The 22509-nt window shown below is 48.3% G+C and overlaps 1 protein-coding gene across 10 annotated transcripts in view; it reads right to left on the bottom strand.

The window, feature by feature from the left end:
- Positions 1-21843, bottom strand: part of ELMOD1 (ELMO domain containing 1) — a 54286-nt gene extending 32443 nt beyond the window's left edge. For 3 of the 10 annotated variants that reach the window (XM_083737218.1, XM_083737217.1, XM_083737216.1), the window contains exons 1-2: positions 20966-21332; positions 6391-6494 (exon numbers count right to left, since the gene is read on the bottom strand). Coding sequence is in view for 3 of the 10 variants with exons in the window: in XM_083737219.1 (XP_083593345.1) it covers positions 6391-6407 (17 nt within the window). In the remaining 7 variants the exon portion in view is untranslated. Of the gene's footprint in view, positions 1-6390; positions 6495-20965; positions 21334-21607 lie in introns of those variants that run through there. The other 7 variants (XM_083737221.1, XM_083737222.1, XM_083737220.1 and 4 more) reach the window with 6 other exon arrangements.
- Between the last annotated feature and the right edge of the window lie 666 nt (positions 21844-22509).

Raw genomic sequence — 22509 nt, forward strand, 5'->3', positions numbered from 1 at the left:
TGGCTGCAGGAGCTTTCTGCAGCCAATCGGAAGCCGCAGAAGCCCCGTTGGACGTTTGGGTTCCAAGGAACGTTCGCAAACCAGAACACTCACTTCTGGGTTTGTGGTGTTTGGGAGCCAAAACGTTCAACTCACAAGGTTTTCAGGATCCAAGGTATGACTGTAGTCATAGTAAGTTCTTCTCTCTCTCTTTCTCTCTCACACACACAGTTGGTGAGGATGGAGTAGAGCCAGCACATAACTCAGTTGGCCAAAAAGCTTGTACTAATTTCCCATAGGCTACTTGGCCAGGTTCACAGTTCTTGGATTAATTTGCAAGGCCATCAACAACTTGGTTCAGGATATCTTAATCCGCATATCCTCACATAATCATGGAGGTCTTCAGGGGAGTCAGAGGTCCTCTGTGGCTTACTACCTGGTTCATATCCACCAGGAGCAGAGTGTTCAGTATTGTGGGCCCAATTCTGTGGAACTCCCTCCGGGCTGAAATCAGAATAGCTCCCTCCCTGCTGAACTTCCAGTGCCTGGTGAAGTCATTAAAAATAAATAAATCAGCAGCCCTTTTAATTAAGTTTTCTGATCTCACAGTTATTTTTAACTGTTTTCACTTTCCACTGTTTTTATCTTTATTGCATCTTCTTAACCTCACTCTGCACTGTTTGGAGACTTGAGATGCTAAACAGTATATAAACTGTTTAACTAAACAAATAAGCCAGATACATACACAGAGCTAGAACTACAAATTACCTCAGTCTGTTCTCTTTTAGAAAACGTTGCTGATAAAATCCTGTTCTGCCATACTTGCGGGCTCCAAACATCCCACTGCAGCACACAATGTTTCCAAGAGTTGCCCCCATAGCACGAATGTTGTTACACACAATATTTTATGTTCCTTTTTTAAAAAGTTACCAATTATGGGTTTTATTTATGGCTTTTAGTTGTAATCCTCTCTAAATGTCTCTGGACCAAAAAGTAGGGCAAATATACTTTTTGCATACACACAAACAGTCAGGCAACAACCACAAACAATTTTGACTGAAGTCAGTGCAACTCACTTTTTCCATTACCTGTGTGAAGGATTTAACCCCATTTAAATGCAATCTGCTTGTTTATGTATTATCACTCGTTAACCACACAACATGTGCTAATTGGTTTACCAATTACCGGGATGTCTGTGTTATCAACATTTTATCAACCACTTTTAATGTCATAACCATCACTACCTTTGCTTTTCTGCATCCCTTTTCCTACTAACCTCACAGTTTACAATGTCATCTCCCTGCCTCTCAAACCAAGAAACTGCAACTCAGGATAACATCTCATGCATCTGCTGAAGTGGTCTGTAATCCATGGAAGCTTGTGCCAAAATCAATTTGTGTGTCTTTAAAATGCCAAAGGACCCTTTGATGTTTTTATACTCTGTTGCCACCCCCAAATTTTCTTTGCTTTGGTCTACCCAAGTTAAGAGGTCACATCCACACTTGGAAACTGTAGTTTATTCCTCACAGAGCTACAACCCCCAGCATCCTTAACAAACTACGGTTCCTAGGATTCTTTGGGGGAAACGATGTACTTTAAATATATGGTGTGGATGAGACCGTAATCAAGAACATGTGCAGTCATACCCTCTTCTCATCATGCAAGTGGAGCTGGCTAGGCCTGGAGCCGGGTTTCTCCCCTCCAGTTCCTGCAGCCAGCGAGGCCTGGCATAATAATAATAATAGTAATAATAGTAATAATAATAATTTATTACTTATACCCCACCCATCTGGCCAGGCCTCCCCAGCCACTCTGGGTGGCTCCCAACAGAATATTAAAGGCTGGTTAAAACATCAAACATTAAAAACTTTCCTAAAAAGGGCTGCCTTCAGATATCTTCTGAAAGTCAGATAGTTGTTTATTTCCTTGACATCTGATGGGAGGGCGTTCCACAGGGCGGGCACCACTACCGAGAAGGCCCTCAGCCTGATTCCCTGTAACCTCACTTCTCGCAGTGAGGGAACCGCCAGAAGGCCCTTGGACCTGGACTTCAGCGTCTGGGTTGAACGATGGGGTGGAAACGCTCCTTTAGGTAATAAGATTTCGGTATAGTGTAAGCAAAACTTTTATATGCACTGGGAAACAAACAAACAAACAAACAAACAAACAAGAAGTGGGACTTCCTGTATTTTGATATTCATTTGATTGAGATGGTCTGGTGCCAAACCAGCAATATCTCCTATGTGTATGCCTGCATTAACAGTTTATAACTCAGGCAGAGGAATAGCGAAGCAGCACCATGGAGAGCGCCTGGGAGACTGGTCCATAGAGACCTACAAGCTGCTACATGCCTTACTGAGATTTAGCTTAGGAATTCCTCAGATCTTTCTATATGGCTCGAAATCAACTGCTTACTGTTTCAAATTACCGTATTTTTCGCCCCATAGGACGCACTTCCCCCCTCCAAAAATGAAGGGGAAATGTGTGTGCGTCCTATGGGGCGAATGCAAGCATTCGCTGAAGCCTGGAGAGCGAGAGGGGTCGGTGCGCACCGACCCCTCTCCTCTCCAGGCTTTGCGCAGATCTCCGCAAGCCGTGGGAGCCTGCGCCGGGCTCCCGCACCTTGCAGAGAGTTGCCTGCATGCCGAAGGCTGGGCGCGCTGCGCAAGGCGCGGGAGCCCAGCATTGGGCTCCCATGGCTTGCGGAGAGTTGCCTGTTCTGGGGGGTGGGGTTGGGGGCTTCCCACGCCCCAGCCCCACGCCTGGGGGGAAAATAAATCCCCCCCTTTATTTCCCCCCCAAAAAACTAGGTGCGCCTTATGGGACGGTGTGTCCCTATAGGGCGAAAAATACGGTAGCTCCTAAAAATACTGATAACAAAACAGCTATAAAAAACCCAGCCATAACCCTAGTCAAAGGCAAAGACTGTGCACAAGGTGTTATCAAACATACATTCAAAAATTATATTAAAACTGCTAGAGTGTGATCCCATGCCTGCTTAGGAAGAACAAAGGAAGCTGTCTCACGCAGAATCAGACCACTGATCCATGTACATCAGGATTATTTACACTAGCAAAGTGGGCAACTCTCTCTGTCTGCTATTAACGTAGGCGCTTAATTCTTGCAGAACAAAGCTTATGAAGGGTACCATCTGGAGGAGGTCCACAAATGATGACTTGGCTTCCCCCGCCAGCCATTATCTGTGGTTGCCACCGCCAACTACAAGTGCCAAGAGACTTGGGACTGGGAGAGAGGAAGATCTGCTCTCATCCCTATTGCAGCTTGGAGACGATAAGCAATGACTAGCGTCTCCTGCTATTTCTTTTCTTCCAGGAGTGTTGCAAAATAGACCTTAGCCTGTGTACTTCTCGGTGCCTTGCTTGCAAGGCGGCCAGGGAGACCTGCTTCTGGACAGCTGGGTGAATGGACACCTGTCAACATGTTTCCATCAAACATCCAGAGAAACCTTCCTTTCGGGGGTTTTCTGTGGTGCTTTTAAAGGAATGGGCAGAAATATGTCCCCATATTTAAATGTGTGAAAGTTCAGTGCCGTTATTTTCCCAGCTGCTGCATCAACACCATTTTCAAAACCTGCTTGGGGCTTCCTTCTAGAGCTAGGCAATCAGTGATAATCTAATTTATTAATTTATAAAATGGTTCACACATCTTTTTATGTTTTTATTTAAAGATTTCTCATGAGCAACAGAAGTACTTTCAGCATGTTTGTTTTCAAATCGTAGAGTCCTTCATACCGTTCAGGTTCATACATCTTAATTTTTCTTAAAAAAAATCTCTAAGAGGTTTATACGAAAACAACAATGCAACAGCATTCAAGAAAGTTTCCTAAAAATAGATAAAAACAAAACACAAGTGCAAAAAGCCCACCTCAAAGAGGTATGAAACAAAACAAAAATTAAAAATTAAGAGTCAAGAGAAGCTTGGATAAGCACATAAATTTTTAAGAGGCATACAGAGATCATTATTCTCTTCAACTGACAAATTACCCAAGGGAAGCCATTTCAGATGGTGGGTGCTATCACCAAGAAGGCCTGTTTTTGCATTGTCAGCAAGTGACAATCTGCTGGCCATGGAATAACGAGTAGATACCCATCCCTCAGAAGCTCTTAAAGACCATCTTGCCCTGAACCCGGGGAGGTGGTCATTATGATGTCATAATGCTGCATAGCCAATTGAATTTGGCTACCGTATTTTTCGCCCTATAGGACGCACCGGCTCATAGGACGCACCTAGTTTTTTGGGGGGGAAATCAAGGGAAATTTTTTTTTTCCCGCCCAGGTTTGCGCAGCCATCCCCAAGCTAGAAGAGGGAGACGGAGCGCTCCGTCTCCCTTTTCTGCCTTCAGGGACAGCTTCTCTAGCCTCCGTGGGGCAGCGGCTGGCCCTGCTGTACCCCGAGCTGGTGGGGCTGGTGATGGGGAGAAGCTTGCTTCTCCCCCCCCGCCCGCCAGCCTCCAGACCAGGTCCGGGAATAGCGGGGTGGCAGCGCTCTGCCTCCCCGCTACCCCCCAAGCTTGTGGGGCTGGTGGGGGGGAGAAGCAAGCTTGCTTCTCCCCCCCCCGCCAGCCTCCAGATCAGGTTGGGGAATAGCGGGGTGGTGGCGCTCCGCCTCCCCGCTGTCCCCCGAGCTTGTGGGGCTGATGGGGGGGAGAAGCAAGCTTGCTTCTCCCCCCCCCGCCAGCCTCCAGATGAGGTCGGGGAATAGCGGGGTGGCGGCGCTCCGCCTCCCTGCTATCCCCCGAGCTTGTGGGGCTGGTGGGGGGGAGAAGCAAGCTTCCTTCTCCCCCCAGCCAGCCTCCAGATGAGGTCGGGGAATAGCGGGGTGGCGGCGCTCCGCCTCCCTGCTATCCCCCGAGCTTGTGGGGCTGGTGGGGGGGAGAAGCAAGCTTCCTTCTCCCCCCCCCGCCAGCCCCCAGATCAGGTCGGGGAATAGCGGGGTGGCGGCGCTCCGCCTCCCCGCTATCCCCCGAGCTTGTGGGGCTGGCGGGGGGGGAGAAGCAAGCTTGCTTCTCCCCCCCGCCAGCCCCCAGATCAGGTCGGGGAATAGCGGGGTGGCAGCGCTCCGCCTCCCCGCTATCCCCCGAGCTTGTGGGGCTGGTGGGGGGGAGAAGCAAGCTTCCTTCTCCCCCCAGCCAGCCTCCAGATCAGGTCGGGGAATAGCGGGGTGGCGGCGCTCCGCCTCCCTGCTATCCCCCGAGCTTGTGGGGCTGGTGGGGGGGAGAAGCAAGCTTGCTTCTCCCCCCCCCAGCCCCCAGATCAGGTCGGGGAATAGCGGGGTGGTGGCGCTCCGCCTCCCCGCTATCCCCCGAGCTTGTGGGGCTGGCGATGGGGAGAAGTAAGCTTGCTTCTCCCCCCCCCCGCCAGCCTCCAGATGAGGTCGGGGAATAGCGGGGTGGCGGCGCTCCGCCTCCCCGCTATCCCCCGAGCTTGTGGGGCTGGCGGGGGGGAGAAGCAAGCTTGCTTCTCCCCCCAGCCAGCCCCCAGATCACGTCGGGGAATAGCGGGGTGGCGGCGCTCTGCCTCCCCGCTATCCCCCAAGCTTGTGGGGCTGGTGGGGGGGAGAAGCAAGCTTGCTTCTCCCCCCCCGCCAGCCTCCAGACCAGGTCGGGGAATAGCGGGGTGGCGGCGCTGCGCCTCCCCGCTGTCCCCCGAGCTTGTGGGCTGCAGGCTGCTGCCCGCCAGGCTTGCAAGGCTTGCGGATAGCTTTCTGAAGCCTGGAGAGCGAGAGGGGTCGGTGTGCACCGACCCCTCTCGCTCTCCAGGCTTCAGCGAAAGCCTGCATTCGCCCCATAGGACGCACACGCATTTCCCCTTCATTTTTGGAGGGGAAAAAGTGCGTCCTATAGGGCGAAAAATACGGTGTATGATGGTATCACCAATGGTACAAACAAAGCCAGTTTAGAATGAGAGCAATTTTTCCCGGGCTGTTCACATCCATCCTGTCTATCATGAATCACAAAGTGCATGAGATGATGTCTCCAAGGTCAAGCAAAAAACTATCCAGGGCAATGTTTTTTCAATGGCTGCACATTTTCATCCTAATTAGCAACAGTCCCTAAAACACACACAAAATGGCACCCTTTCCATTTGACACTTAATTTAGCACTTCAGAGACTCGTGGCTTCTGTTCTGAGTTGTCATGCTCCCAGTCCTTAAGGCTGCCAATCAGGTTTGAAAGGCTGAACAACCAATGCCTACTGAGGGCAGTTAAGGAAGGTGCTAGGCAGGACATCCGGTGAAACTGATGTGTCAGTACCCTGCACAGACAATGAGACCATTTATGCTTTCAACTGATCACAAGATGGAAGCTATTCTCAATGCAGAAGTATTACCTTGGCTCTATAATAGACAGAGTAAGATAATTACTATGCAAGCAAAAATATAGGAGTGTTACCTCAGGAAGTGCTTCATTTTGGTGTTTTTGTTCTTCAGTTCTTTCACTTTCGGGAACTATCCTCAGCTGATCACAAGCAATGTTTTCTCCAGAAGTTAAATATGCTGTGAAAGCAAGTTGAACACATTTGGTGAAACAGAAGTAAACAAGGCCCAAGTCTAGTTGGGTGGTCTTTTCAAATGTCTTTAACGTGTGTGTGTGTGTGTGTGTCTGTGTGTGGTGAGATATAATCAAAGCCAAAAGATGCATCTAAGCACTCGAGGTCAGATCCAGTATTTGCATAGTAGAATGGGTGACCCTCAACACATTCATGTTAAATGAATCCCTTTATTGTTCATGAGGGGGTAAAAACAAATTGTAAAATGGCTTTGTTTTCCTGAGTGTTACAGTTTAAATGTGAAAAAGTTGGCTAGTTCTTGTGACACTGCTACACAGATCCGATCTAAGCAAGCAAATATACACCTTTTAAAAAGTTTTTTTTAATGACAGTGGGTCAACCAAGCATTGAATTACATATTGCTTCAAATAAAATAAATAAAGTAAGTAGGCAGCCAGGTGAAAGGTGACAAAATGTTTGCTTGCTGCCGCCACTGAATTAACCTGTTGTTCGTTTTATCTATTTAAAGTTTATTGCGGGTGCTTCAGACAAACTCGTTTATTGGGCATTCATCCTGATCTGTTTGTAAGGAGGTTAGACAATGGCCCCACCCGTACCCTACATTTAAAGCAGTATTTTACTAAACCGTCATGTCTTCCCTCAAAGAATCCTGGGAATTATACGGTGGTACCTCGGGTTAAGTACTTAATTCGTTCCGGAGGTCCGTACTTAACCTGAAACTGTTCTTAACCTGAAGCACCACTTTAGCTAATGAGGCCTCCTGCTGCTGTCGTGCTGCCGGAGCACGATTTCTGTTCTCATCCTGAAGCAAAGTTCTTAACCTGAAGCACTATTTCTGGGTTAGTAGAGTCTGTAACCTGAAGCGTACGTAACCCGAGGTACCACTGTAGTTTGTTAAGGGCGCTAATATTAGGAGATGCCTAGTCCCCTCACAGAGTTAAAATTCCCAGAGTTCTCAAGGAAGCGGGCTGACTGCTAAACCAGCCTGGGAATTGTAGTTTTGTGAGGGGACTATCTTTGATAGTGTGCCTGTAACTAATGTCTGTAAAGAATTCAGAGATACTTGGAAAAAAGGTACAACGTTTATCCAAAACTGTATCATCATTATGAGGTACTGATTTGAGATTATCTGGGTCCCTACTATGGAGTTCCTGAGGGCAGGACTTGTAGTGCACATCTTGTAAGTCAGAGAACTTCTGTTATAAGGAAGCCTGCTAATTAGGAAAAGGTGAATCTGTTTGTGTCGTGAAATAAATGACACTGAACAGCTTCACCATTTCCTCTCCGTAATGGAGCAAGAGTCTCCTTCAGGCTTTCTTGATGTTATAATTTTTGCTGCTATGCATTCCTTTTTGTAAGTCTCATTCTAACTGAATGTCAAAGTAGCAAATACAGTGGTGCCCCGCAAGACGAACGCCTCGCAAGACGAAAAACCCGCTAGACGAAAGGGTTTTCCGTTTTGGAGGCGCTTCGCAAAATGAATTTCCCTATGGGCTTGCTTCGCAAGAAGAAAGCCCATAGGGAAATCTCCGGGGACCTCTTTTAAATGCTAGCGGTGGGGAGCAAAGCCTTTCCCCCCCCCCTCCGGCCTTCAGAAGAGGTCCAGGAAGGCGGCGGGGGCCGAAAGGCTTTGCTCCCCACCGCCAGCATTTTAAAAGCAGTCCGGGATAGCAGGGAAGCGCTTCCCGCTATCCCGGACGGCTTTTGAAGGCAGCCGGGGGGAGCAAAGACTTTTGCCCCCCGCCTGCCTTCAAAAGCCGTCCGGGAGCATTTTAAAATTGCCCTGGGACAGCGGAGGAATTCTGCGTTTCTCCGCTCTCCCGGGAAGGCAGGCAGGGGGGACAAAGACTTTTGCCCCCCGCCGGCCTTCAGAAGAGGTCCAGGACCTCTTCTGAAGGCGGGCGGGGGGCAAAAGTCTTTGTCCCCCTGCCTGCCTTCCCGGGGGCTTTAAAATCGCCCCGGGAAAGCGGAGAATTCCTCCGCTGTCCCGGGGCGATTTTAAAATGCTGGCGGGCGGCAGCGAAGGTTTCGCTGCCACCTGCCAGCATTTTAAGATCGCCCCGGGACAGTGGAGAAGTCTCCGCTGTCCCGGGAAGGCAGGCGGGGGGGGGGGGAGCAAAGACTTTCGCCCCCCGCCGGCCTTCAGAAGAGGTCAGGGGACAGACTGTCCCCGGACCTGGTCTGAAGGCGGTTTCCATAGGAACGCATTACCGTATTTTTCCTTCTATAACATGCAGATTTTTTCTTCTAAAAAGGAAGGGGAAATGTCTGTGCGTGTTATAGAGCGAATGTGTGGTCCCTGGAGCCGAAAAATCATGCAAAAATCAAATCGCGGCGCTGCACGCTGCACTGAGAAGCGAAACCTGAAAAGAGGAAGCGGCTGCTTTCCTGCATTCTGCCTCAGGGTCTTACTGCCCACCCTCCTCTGTTTCGTTGCTGTGTTTGCTGAAACGGAACAAAGAGCAGGGAAAGCCCCTCCCCTCCAGGCAAGCTCCGGTGCTGCTGGGGGAGAGGGAGAGAGAGGGGGGAAGGGAGAGAGAGAGGGGGGAGGGGGAGGGAGAGAGAGAGGGGGGAGGGAGAGAGAGGGGGAGGGAGGGAGAGAGAGAGAGAGAGAGAGAGAGAGATATGGCTGGCTTGGGTGGGGGGAAACCTTTGCCTTTCTTTCCTCCCTCCCGTTAAATCCCTCTCCTGCATTCTTAGCCAGCTGCTTCTCTGCACACCCCTCTAATGTCCCTTCTTTGTTTTTCCTTCGCTCCCCACTTAAAATGTGGTTACAAAGCATGGATCCTCAGGATCTTTGCATTGGGTCACCCCAAATTCACCATCAGATCACATAGCATGTCCATGGCTACAGCCTGCACCAAAAAAATCACGCACCCACTGTTGCCTGGGGCTGCAATGGTGCAAAAATGTGGTTAAAAAGCATGGATCCACAGGGATTCTCAGGATCCTTGCATTGGGTCACCCCAAATTCACCATCAGATCACATAGCATGTCCATGGCTACAGCCTGCCCCCCCAAAAATCACGCACCCACTGTTGCCTGGGGCTGCAATGGTGCAAAAATGTGGTTACAAAGCATGGATCCACAGGGATTCTCAGGATCTTTGCATTGGGTCACCCCAAATTCACCATCAGATCACATAGCATGTCCATGGCTACAGCCTGCCCCCCCAAAATCACGCACCCACTGTTGCCTGGGGCTGCAATGGTGCAAAAATGTGGTTAAAAAGCATGGATCCACAGGGATTCTCAGGATTTTGGCATTGGGTCACCCCAAATTCACCATCAGATCACATAGCATGTCCATGGCTACAGCCTGCCCCCCCAAAAATCACGCACCCACTGTTGCCTGGGGCTGCAATGGTGCAAAAACGTGGTTACAAACCATGGATGCACAGGGATTCTCAGGATTTTTGCATTGGGTCAGCCCAAATTCACCATCAGATCACATGTCTGTGGCCACAGCATGAAGCACAAAAATGATACATCCACTGTTTCATTCAGAATGTTTTTTCCCTTGTTTTCCTCCTCTAAAAACGATGTGCGTGTTATAGAGCGAAAAATACGGTAATTGATTTTTAATGCATTCCTATGGGAAACCGTGCTTCGCAAGACGAAAAGACTTGCGGAACGAATTAATTTCGTCTTGCGAGGCACCACTGTATTAAAAGGGCTATCTGTGAGCTGCATCCTATGCTCTCTGTACACTGGCACAAGGACTTCTATGCTAGCGGGAGGACAGGTGAATTTTAACGATGTGCAACACAGGGATCCGAGGCAACGGCTGTGCTAGCAGAAAACCGTTGCACAAGAGATTGTCCAATCTGTGGTGCAACAGAATAGCACCAGTTTATCCATTCTGCCACACGATGTGCTGCTGGTGCAAAACATTTCATCACTACAGAACAAAGTATACCGTTAAATGACTTGCAACTTAGCACTTCTTTGGATACACCCCAAAGTGTGTGACTTACATGCAAAGACTATCCGAATAACATCCAGGTGAACATTGTCAGTGATTTAAGAGCAACAGGGGTTTTGCCTTCTTTGTTGCACCCCAAAGTTGTGGACCTCCCTGCCCCTTCCTTGCTGCTATTTGGAAGATGCTAGTAAAAGTTTTTATTCACGACTGCTTTCAGAGAGGGCGTGTACATATGTTACAGTGGCGTAGGCACAAGACCAAGTAACTGGAAATCCAAACAGAACTTCAAATCGATGCACTGCAAATCTTTGTTAGAAAAAAGAAGCAGGTAGACTTTCCTCCCAGACACAGTTTTCATTTAGGGGAACAGAAAGTTTTTGTGCTGGGCTAAACCCCCAGATCCAATGGGGCTCCATTTCCTGGCCTAACTCCAAAAGTACTTGTGATGGATTGATCTGGGGCTCTTCCAAAACTTTATGCAGCACAAACAAGAAGTTCTGCCTCTCCCTAACTGTGAAGCAGCTGGGAATAGCATGAATGTGGTTCCAACCAAATCCAGTACAGTGGTACCTCGAGTTAAGTACTTAATTCGTTCCGGAGGTCTGTTCTTAACCTGAAACTGTTCTTAACCTGAAGCACCACTTTAGCTAATGGGGCCTCCTACTGATGCCGCACCTCTGGAGCACGATTTCTGTTCTCATCCTGAAGCAAAGTTCTTAACCCGAGGTACTATTTCTGGGTTAGTGGAGTCTGTAACCTGAAGCGTATGTAACCTGAAGCGTATATACAGGTACCACTGTATTTTTAGCACAGGTGGACATTTCATCATGCTACTGCAAAGGCGTTTTGGAGCCATCAGGAAAGTATTAAAATTTCAGTTCACCTGTTGGGGAGGGATGCTTGGGTCCACTGTTATGTGACCACATCATGGTATGACACTCAATCACTAAGGATTCTGCACATGAAAAGGCTGTAAAAGGGCAGACATGCACCCATGTCTACTGACCCTCCTTCCCAACATTTAGAGCACGCTTGGGCTAAAAACATGGCCAATTGTACCATACAACCCAGAGAGGCAGTGAGGTTTTTGTTTTCGTTTGAATGCAATCCTTTTATCCTGCCTACTGATCTCTCTCCTTTCTTCTTCTTTCAGAAAGATCTGTGAATAAATTATAATGTCACCTGCTAAAAGGGAAAGCACTCAAAAGCAACTTTCCTGTTGGCTATCATGTGAGTGCTCGCTGCAAAACTACGTGAGCCCCAGCCGGCGAAAGCCTCTTTCATCAAGATTGCTTTTGACTGCCTGGTTCCTGCTGCTGTCCCTGAATTTAGCTGCAATTACTACTGACAGCAGTGGCACCTGCTTGAGGACAACGAGGAGGAGAAGAAGAGAAAGAATGGCTAACAGCAAACTGATTTCATTAATGCCTTGGCAGGCAAGCTTGGCTTCTAACACTCCCTGAAGATGCCTTTGATGTTCCTTATGTTGTACCAAGACGGGAGATGGGGGAGAGGGGTAGAAAAGCAAAAAAGCAAAGGGAAAAACAAGAGGGAAAGCTGCCCACCCCTCTTCCCTAATTTGACAGCGACCTTAAGTTGAGAACAACCATGTACATCAGTGCTCACTTTTGCTCTCTTGGGACATGCAGTCTAATTAGCAGCTGGTTCCACAGATTTACTCAGCATCTGCAGACATCCCTGATTGAGCCAGCCATCCAATTCTTTAAGTGCCTGGAATGTGATTTGCAATTACTTGGCAGGGTGAAAGGTTAAATAGGTTTGGCCTTTGGTCTGAAGCAGCCTTCCCCAACCTGATGCCCTCCAGAGGCTGCTGTGTTTACCTCACCCTGCATGGCCAATTGTCAGAGTCAGGGGTGAGATTCAATTTAGTTTGCCAAATGGATCCAATTCGCAGTTTCTGGAACGGTACGTGAACCGAAACAAGGCAATCCTCTGAAATTCACAGCCGTTCGAAACTTGCTGTGCGTTTCTCCAACCAAAGAACCGAAAAGTCAACAGGTGCAAAATGCCATCACCTTGACGCTTGTAGGGGTGAGGCAGTAGGAACAGCCTACCCTAATATCAAACCAGTTGCCCTGGTTGCTGGTGCATTTTCAGGGGCTGCCTGGCCCGAATTTGGTCCACCAGCCTCCCCATTTGGCCTGCAAGACTGTTCCAGTCCAGCCACGCCCACCTGCCCCAGATCCCAGCATCATATATGACATCAGGTGAGGGGCAGGTAAAGCTGGGGGTGTGGATGAAAGGGGCTTTGCAGGCACCACCAGCAAAGGCACATTCCTCAGGACCAACTCTTAGGATGAACACACATGACCAGGAGCCACACAGAAGCTGTTTCAAAAGCTTGTTATGCTGCATGGACTGGTGGTTTCACCTGTGGCCTAGTCTAACATTACCATCCTGACCATGGGTAGGCAAACGAAGGCCCGGGGGCCGGATCCACCCCAATCGCCTTCTAAATCCAGCCCGCGGACGGTCTGGGAATCAGCGTGTTTTTACATGAGTAGAATGTGTCCTTTTATTTAAAATGCATCTCTGGTTTTATTTGTGGTGTCTGCCTTGTGTTTGTGCATGAGTAGAATGTGTCCTTTTATTTAAAATACATCTCTGGGTTATTTGTGGGGCATAGGAATTTGTTCATTATTATTTTTTTACAACATATAGTCCAGCCCCCCAGAAGGTCTGAGGGACAGTGGACCGGCCCCCTGCTGAAAAAGTTTATTGACCCCTGATTGTGACACTTCTAGGTTATGTTTAACACAAGGAAAAGTAGCTCTGGGAGGTGAGAATTCAAAGTGGCAATGGAAGCTATGTTTAAACATTTTACCTCATGTGTTCATGTGTTGGAAGCCTCCAGGTGCTGCTAACCTAAAACTCCCATCATCCTGATCATCAGCCATGTTTGTTAAGGCTGATGGAAGTTGCAGTTCAGAAGCACCTGGGGGACCAAAGGTCTCCTGACTCTTTATTTTACCTCAGCATAAGAGCGTAAGAAGAGCCTGCTGGATCAAACCAATGACCCATCTAGTCCGGCATTCTGTTCTCACAGTGGCTGACCAGTTGTCTGTAGGAAACCAGCAAGCAGGATTCGAACGCAAGAGCACTCTCTCCCTCCTGTGGTTTCCAGCAACTTAGGATTCGAAACATCACTTTTCCAGTAATGCCCCTCGAAGCTGCTTAACTGCCTCCCCCCACCCAAAATAGTTTCAAAATGGCACCTGATGTCAGAGAAGGAGAGATGAAAGCATTGGGTTTATTGTGTGGCTGGAAGCCGAGGAGCTGACTCTGGCAGAAATCAGGATGAAGATGGATGTGGCAGGCAGTGGGTTAAGGCACCATTCACTGGCAGCACACCGTAGGTCCAGATGTATTTTTAAAACACAAAATGTGCCTCCAACGTACACTCACACAACCGCCTCAGAGACAAATCCTGCCTCTGTTGCATCATGGTAGGACAATTCAACCTCTGCCAAAGCACAAGGAGGAAGCTAAAGAGGTCCTTTTGGTGCAATCAAGAAAAGAGAGATCCTTCATCCTGGCAAGATGCTTAACTAGGAGGGGGCGTGTTTTTTAAAAAATTCAAGGTTGAAAAATATGCTAAAGAGGGGGAGATCTAGAGGAAGATAAAAGATGAAAACAGAAAAAAAACAGCAAGGAAAGGTAAGGTGTAAATTGAATCATTCTGCTTTCTGATGTGCATTTTCAAGAGTGTTTGTCAACAGTAGTAATGTGGGATTTTATTTTATTGCTGCTTATTTAAAAAAAAAAATTGCAGCTGAATTCCTTGGCTTTGTTTGCAATTAAATCAACAGAATCCAGAGCCAATAAACAGAGACATCTGTCTTCCTGTTTTCTGATCAAAGAGATGTCAGAAGAAAAATTAATAGCAGCTCCTGGAATGAGCTGTAGGCATTATTGACCTGATCACATTTTATTCTGCCCGTTCCTAAGAGACAAGAAAAGCCCTGCTTGGGCCTTCTACACTCCTGGGTTGGACAAAACAGGACCAAGGGGTGAGCTGTGGCAAGGAGTCACCAACCCTCTTCCTCCTAAAGTCCATGTATACAAATGTCTGTACCATGATGCATTTACACATATACAGGTAGATCTCCTCTGACACAGGGGTTGAGTTCCCAGCTATCGCATGTATAAGCAAAATTGCACAAGGCCAGAACGGCCACACACAACCATCTCTACCTGTCTGAAGCTGGTGCAGAGTGGTCCCTGCCCCCACCACACAAGGAGGTGGTTGTTTTAAGCTCCCCACAATGAGGGCTCCTGCGAGATGTCAGATGGCCCTTCCGGGGTTTGCTTTTTCCTGCTCTCCCACCCCTTTTTATTTATTTTCTGAGTTTTCAGACATAATATTTTCCCAGCCCAACTTGGAGCGGCCAGGACTCGAACTCAAGACTTCCAGCTCTATCACTGAGCCACAGTTCTCCCCGACCTCAATATTATTTATTAACCACCTTCCACACTTCTCAAGGTACAAAATCAAGCAAAACAGCTAAAACACGGTTTAAACCAACACAAAAACATGTCAGCTGAATTTAAAAACAATATGAAGTAAACACAGAGACTCCTATTCATCCAATGACAAGTTTGTTGCAGAGCAGAGGGGCATGAAAGATTAAGCTCAAGGGCCTTATCAAACCCTTTCTGAGATTCCAGTGCAGCTCACAGCACTTCTTCCACACGAATGGCTGAACTATCTTCAGGGCTAGCTGTAATTATTTTCTCAGTGTCAATATCCTTCCAATTACCTGATAAACCAGAAACAATACAAAGCAGAATGAATTGCTGTGCAGGTGAAAAAATAGATAAATATGCTCCCCCTCCTTTAAAACTCATGGACAACTTGTGGGCGAGAAATTTGGCCATCCCAGTTGGTTCAAGTTTGGCACCTGTACTACGTATTCCCCTCACAGAGCTGTAATTCCCACAATTTCATGAGAGGGATTGGCTGTTAGCACCCTCTGCAAACCCTAGCTCTCTGATGGGAATAGGAGTCTCCTAACATCTGTCAGCACTCTCAACGAACTGTAGTTCCCAGGACCCTTTCACCATCATTTTTAAAAGTGGCATGATGCTACTTTTAATATAGATCCAGACTTCATAAGATAAAGGTAAAGGGACCCCTGACCATTAGGTCCATTTGTGGACGACTCTGGGTTTGCAGCGCTCGTCTTGCTTTTTTGGCCAAGGGAGCCGGCATACAGCTTCCGGGTGACGTGGCCAGCATGACTAAGCCGCTTCTGGCGAACCAGAGCAACACACGGAAACGCCATTTACCTTCCCGCCAGAGTGGTACCTATTTATCTACTTGCACTTTGACGTGCTTTCATACTGCTAGGTTGGCAGGAGCAGGGACCGAGAAACGAGAGCTCACCCCGTCGCGGGGATTTGAACCGCAGACCTTCTGATCGGCGAGCCCTAGGCGCTGTGGTTTAACACACATTGCCACCTGATGTGTATGTATCATGCTGTGTATTAAAGAGCATTCCAAGGGCCCCCAAAGCACAGCACCAAGCCAGAGATGAGACCCTTCCCCAAGCTCTCTGTCAGCACTCCTGGAAGGAACAAGGCCAACGAGGGAAATTTTTAATGTTTAATAGATTATTGTATTTTAATATTCTGTTGGAAGCCGCCCAGAGTGGCTGGGAAACCTCAGCCAGATAGGTGGGGTATAAATAATAATTTATTATTATTATTATTTTTATTATGATGATGATGACAACAAATAGTGGCTACCCAAAACCTGTGAACTTCTCATGGAAGTTCTTCCTATTCCTAAATGGCAACACTCCTCAACACATACTCCAAAAAGAAGAGTGATGGCAGAAGCAGAAGACCAAGAAAATCCTCCTTCAGTGCTTGTGTTGATGTTCTGCAAAATCTGGCGCACGATGTCCAGGACCGCAAGACAGGCTACAGCAAGTTGGTAAAGTGAGCCACAATGATGGTATCTCAACTCAAGGGGTGACGTCTCTCGTCCGTTGCTGAGCTCCTTCGGCAGAAAGCACTAATTATTTAGCAGCGTCTGTTTCACTACAGACTGCTGGCGTCCGAAAGACAGCCAGTGGAAAACTTGCAAAGCTTTTATTTTGTTGTGGTGTTTATACCCCACCTTTCCTCTAAATTTTGTATCTGGCCAAAATTTGCAACCACCATTAACGCAGCCTCAGGTAAGGCGCTGGGCCTTTGCCTCTGATGTTGTCCTGAATTTCAGAGGCAATCAGAACCAGCCAGCCTACAAAGACTCACACTGCACATGTCTCACTTCAATCTGGGGCAGGTGCGTTCCAGAATGAAATAAATATTACCCTTGACATTTGGGGATTCCTCTAACAAAGACACACAATTTATTTGTATCTATGTTACAAGCCCACCTTTCCCTCCAGGGAATTCTAGACAGTATATACAGAGTGGGCCGCAGGTGGCCCTCTATTTAATTTTGTGAAAGGGGGGTGGGGAGATGCCGGGTGTGTAAAAAAAGAGATGGAGACAGAAAAGGAGGTGGCAACAAGGGGGACAGGCTCCACTCACTCTGGGCTCCATCAGTTATTTGGTCCTGGGCAGATTCTGCCTGATGGAATGGGGGGTTGCGGCGCTCATCTCGCTTTCAGGCCAAGGGAGCCAGCGTTTGTCCACAGACAGCTTTCTGGGTCTTGTGGTCAGCATGACTAACCTGCTTCTGGTGCAACGGAACACCGTGACAGAAACCAGAGCACACGGAAACACTGTTTACCTTCCCACCAAGCAGTACCTATTTATCTACTTGCGCTGGTATGCTTTCGAACTGCTAGGCTGGCAGGAGCTGGGACAGAGCAACGGGAGCTCACCCCGTTGCGGGGATTCAAACTGCCAACCTTTTGATCAGCAAGCCCAAGAGGCTCAATGGTTTAGACCACAGCGCCACCCGCATCCAATCACAGCACAAGGGTGGGAGTAGGCAAACCGCTGTGCCAGCCTGGCACAGTGATAGGGCCCGATGCTGTGACATGATGGCAGCAGGGCCAGCGCCCCCAACTTGACTCAATCCCTCCCAAGAATGCCTTCTCCTCCCAGGCCTTGCTGCAAGCTACTGCTGGCAGGAATGGTGCAAGCAGCAATTGCACTCACCTGCACCTTTGGCAGGTGGAATGACGAGCTCTGCCAGTGGAGGCCCAGCAGGGCTGGGCAGAGGGACACCTCTTTGCCCGATCTAAACCCACCACCAGAGGAACAACCGCAGCTTAATCAAAGGTCAGCTAGTGATCTTGATGGTCGAGTGGGGGTTTGAACCTGGATTTCGCCACTATGCCACACTTGCTCTTAAATCACTTCCGATATCCCCTTTATATCACCTGAGGGAAGTGGACCCTGTTCTGGCAAAACAAATCTCTGGAACAACAGTTCGGTGCTGAGCTTCCCTACGGAAAATCATTCCCCACTGCCAATCCATCACCAACCTTTTGACAAGAGACCCAGATTCCACCACCAAATATGCAGTTCCGGCCTCAAATCTACAGGCTTACTCGAGCACTTGGCAAGCTAAGTGTGCTGCAGGGTCTATATATTATATACACAGCAAGCAAAGCTACTTGCTATGCTCACTAACAACTCATGGCTCTGCAAAAAGCAGGAACAACGCCAAGAAGCAGATTTTAGATTACCTGTTTTAAGACATCAGCTACCATCTGGAGCTATGTGTATATTCACACTCCCACTGCTGGGACTATCACCAGCAATGTGTGTGTGTGTGTGTGTGTGTGTGTGTGTGTGTAAGTGTGTGTGTAAATTAAAAGGAAAGTATAATCAGCCTATGTAGCACCACCTTGGCGTTTTGTAACTGGAATGTGGCTTAGCTGCCTAGTTCTATTAGATCTGCCAGCCCCAATAGGTTAGGATCCCCAGGCAAAGGCAACATAGAAAATATATTTTGTCATTCAACAGACATTACAGCTCAGAGGAATACTTTAGTTGGGTGCATCATTATTTAATGCAGCTTTTATCCTATAGAGCCTGATGACTGCCTAAGCTAAATTAAACACACATTAAAATGTCAAAATCCTTTGATGACATTCTAGGCTGTGTGGCTAGCAATCTAGCCCCCATCCACACAACCCTCACAGCATGCTTCCAGAATATTTTCTGCAAAAGGGTACGTTTGCAGTTATTACCATCAAGTGGGCAACCAAACAAATGCAGGTTTCTGAAATACGATTACAAACAAACACAAAAGGTTTACAACCAGTCTGGATGCAGAGTTTTATAGAAACGAAGTAAAATAGGAAACCACAGGTCAAAGAAGTTGCAGAATGTGTTTCGATTTAAAAACATGCAAAGTTGTATTTTCAGCACCATGTAAGTATACAAAGCTAACACGAGGGGGAAAACACCGTGTAGTTTGGAGATTTAAGCTGATCACAGCTTCAGAAATTTACTCTCGAAATATTAAAAGGTTATCAGGCTGGGAGATTTCATCTTCCTGTAGTGTTGCTTACACGACACAAGTTATTTATCACTGCGTAGTAGAATGAGAAGGAGGCAGGAGACACTGCTCATATATTTATTGCAAGCAGCAGATTTTTGCTTCTGATGGAATCAGGCCATAGCTAAGTGACACTGCAGCCACTCTGAATATATATTCCTTTTAGCTGTATCATAAACTAACAAAAGACAATTGAAATGTCCCATGCATGCAAATCCATTTGGGGGAGGGGAGGAAGGACCTGTGCACGCACACACACACAAAAACAAGCAAAGCAAAGTCTTTGAGGCCATAAACTTATATGAGTCAATAATTTTGCAAATACCAATTACAAAAACAAGCAGCAAACAGGGTTATATTGAAGTGTGCAGGTGAATGCTTTCAACCTCCTTTTATAAAAGAAAGTCTCCCTTTGTTGTGAGAAATGGAGATGGGTGACCTACAATAAAAAAGGATCCCGCAACTATCTTGGTGTCAGTCTTTATAGGTTCCCCCACCTTCACTAACCTATTTTAAAGGGACAATACAGGTTGGCAGGACTGTATAAACTAGAGCTGCAACAAGCTTAGGCACCCTAATGATTCCCCACTGCAAAACCTAATTCCTAACAGGTTGGAGGTGCTGCCTGTGAAAACAGAAATTTCTGTATCCTGCTCATACAGGTCCCCTTCTCCCTCTCAGGACCAAAACCTCTTCCTAGATCACCTCATATCGCATGTTGCTATAATCCAAATGAGAAGCAATCAGGTGTTGCTTCCTCCTTACAGTAGCTTTTGTTACCTGCTTCTCACCATATTGGCTGCTCCACTTGTGCTGAGAGCTTGTCAAGCCATCAGATGCACAACACACAAACACACACTGCAGAGCAAGGCACCTGGGATACCAGCCCAGATCCTGCTTTTTGTTTTTCAACCCTTTGCTGAGCAAATGTGGTGGGCTTTATTTACTTATTGTTCAATTACTGCCTTGGGAGCAAGGATGCTATAGCATCTCTGTGGTCCTGAGTCAAAGATATCCCTCACCATGCAACCAAAGGAATCACTGAGTGATCTACGAACCATTGTAAAACTACAGGTTTCCATACCAACTTAAGCCACATTAACTCCTGGGGTGGAGGGGACTCAGATCCAGGCTGCAAACCTGCGCACCCTTACAGGGAAGTAAGTCACATGAGCAAAGGGGGACTTGCTTCTGAGTAGACATGCACAGGACTGGCCTGCAGTATCAGGCAACCTTACAAAGGAGGAGGCTGCACTGGACATAGTGGGACTTACTTCCGAGAAAGCATGCAGATGGGATTGGGGGCTGCACCACCACTTACTTCCAAGGAGACCTCTCCCGAAGTCACTTTTAAGCTGAGAGCACACACCATTCCCAAATTAGATTTTGCTCCAGAGACTATACCTGTGGGTGGGGGCTGAGCAAGAAAGTGGAGGGGGGGTGGAGGAAGGGAAAAACATAAATCCTCTGGAGCCATGAATTATTGGGGGTCTCCCCTGCTGAAGCTAAAACCAACCACCATTCCTGCACCACTTGAAATTGTCCTCCATTATTGCTTTGCTATTTTGCTGCTCTTTGGTGTTCTGCAGGTTTGTTTTTTTTTTTAAATAGGCAGGTTAAAACTCCTACATTCCCCCCCATTATTTCATTCGGGTTTTAAGGCGATTTTTAAAACCATACTGTTAATTGTTCCGTAAGCCACTTGGAGGCCCATTGGAACCAAGCGGCTAAGGCCCCCAGAGCGATGCTACACAGCCCTACATCCAAGCAAGGCCCATGGATCTCAAGCGGGCTTACTCGCATGTAAGCTTGCATAGGACTGCAGCCTGAGGCCGAATCAATGGGCTGGGGTGAATCTAAGCCACACCAAAGGCACGCTCTTGCACGCGCCAACTCAGAAGGCGAAAAAGGCGTTTTAATTCCACTCCCAGCAAAGAAGGCATTGCACTGCACCTCTTTAATGCCCTGTTAACCGGCCAATGATAAAATAAAAGCATGCAAAGAAAGCAACCCCCCCTCTTCCCCTCCCCACTAAGGCTTACCTTCTTCGCTTGCCCCCCCTCAACTGAAAGGCAACGCCAGGAGTATTTTGCAGCTTGCCAGAAAGTAACACCCAGCGCGCCTCCCCGGCAAATGAACCAGGAACCATCAATGAAAACAGACCCCACCACCAGCAAGGATGCCAGAAGCCACGATCAATAGCCGCGACTCGGCCACGCCAACTGCTCCCTCCTCTCCGCCCATCTGCTGGGCTCGGCTGGTGCAGATGGCGGACCTGGGTGCAGGGCGAGCGCGGCGCCCCGGGAGCTCGCGCCGCTCGCCATGATTAATTGATTGCTGGTCGCTAGGCGACCCCGCGCCGAGCTCGAGGCTTTTGCAAAGAGCAGCACCACCAGCAGCAGCCGCTGCCCCCGCCAACCCCAAAGCAAAGGATGCAGGGGTCAAATCGCGCCGCCCAGGCAACGCATGGATGCATGCAAGGGTATCTATGCAGCACTGGGAGCAATGCAAAAATAATAATAATAATAATAAATAAAAATGCAAGGGGTTGCAGTGGGCGAGGAAGCGGGATGGCGGTGATGCTCTAGATTTTGCAGAGAGTTGCACTGAGGAACGGAGGTGGGGTGCTGTGGTTAGGAAAGCCTGCCCTGCCTTGCCCACCCCTGGCTGGCTGGCTTGCTTACCTCCTCGCCCCGGGCTCTCTCACAGTCCCATCGCGCCGCCAGGCAAGCTGGCGAAGCTTCCCTCCCCGGAGCGAGCTGCGGCGGAGCTCCGGCAATGTGGGTCGCCGGAGGGATCAAAGGAGAAGGGAGCGCGCAAGAGGCAGAGCCGCCGCCGCCGCCGAGCCCCGGGAAGGTGAGGCGCAGCAGCCTCGGCGAGCTTGAATGGAGGGAAAGGGACACTGCGCTCGTGGCGCATCCTACTGGCCAGGACTGCGAAGTGCGAGGCGAGGGGGCCGTGGGGGGAGATGCGCGCTGCCGCCCGTCGTGCCAGGGTCAGGCCCCTTCTATTGAGGCCTATTGCACCTTTGTTATAGGTGACTACAGTACTAAGGCACTTTCAAAGGGGGGGGGGATATACATACCCCCCCAAAGGACGTAAAATATGCATGTGCTGAGTTAAATATGTAGATGTGAAATTAGAAATAATCACTACTTCTTAAAAAATTGCAATGCATCTCACAGATCCTCCCATAGCTGTCAACTTTCAGATTTGAAAATATGGGATCAGCAGCCTCGAAAATAAGGGATCAGCAGCCTCACCTGTCCCGGGGACAGTCTACGGGATATCTAATAATCCGGGACAGCAGCAGGAAACGGCGCTGGAATAAGGGAATTTCCCGCGAAAAAAGGGAAGGTTGACAGCTATGGATCCTCCAAGTGCCCCTATTTTCCAGGGAGGTCCCTGATTTATAGAAGCCATCCCAGTTTCTGATTTGATCCAGGAATGTCCCACTTTTCCTTAGGATGTCCCTATTTTCATCAGTGAAATGTTGGAGGGTATGGAGTTATCCGAGCCGCCTGAAGGCAATCCTGTACAGTGGTACCTTGGTTCTCAAAATTAATCCGTTCCGGAAGTCCGTTCC

This window comes from Podarcis gaigeae (assembly GCF_964106915.1).
Source record: "Podarcis gaigeae genome assembly, chromosome: 4".
NCBI classification, from domain to species: Eukaryota; Metazoa; Chordata; class Lepidosauria; order Squamata; family Lacertidae; genus Podarcis; species Podarcis gaigeae.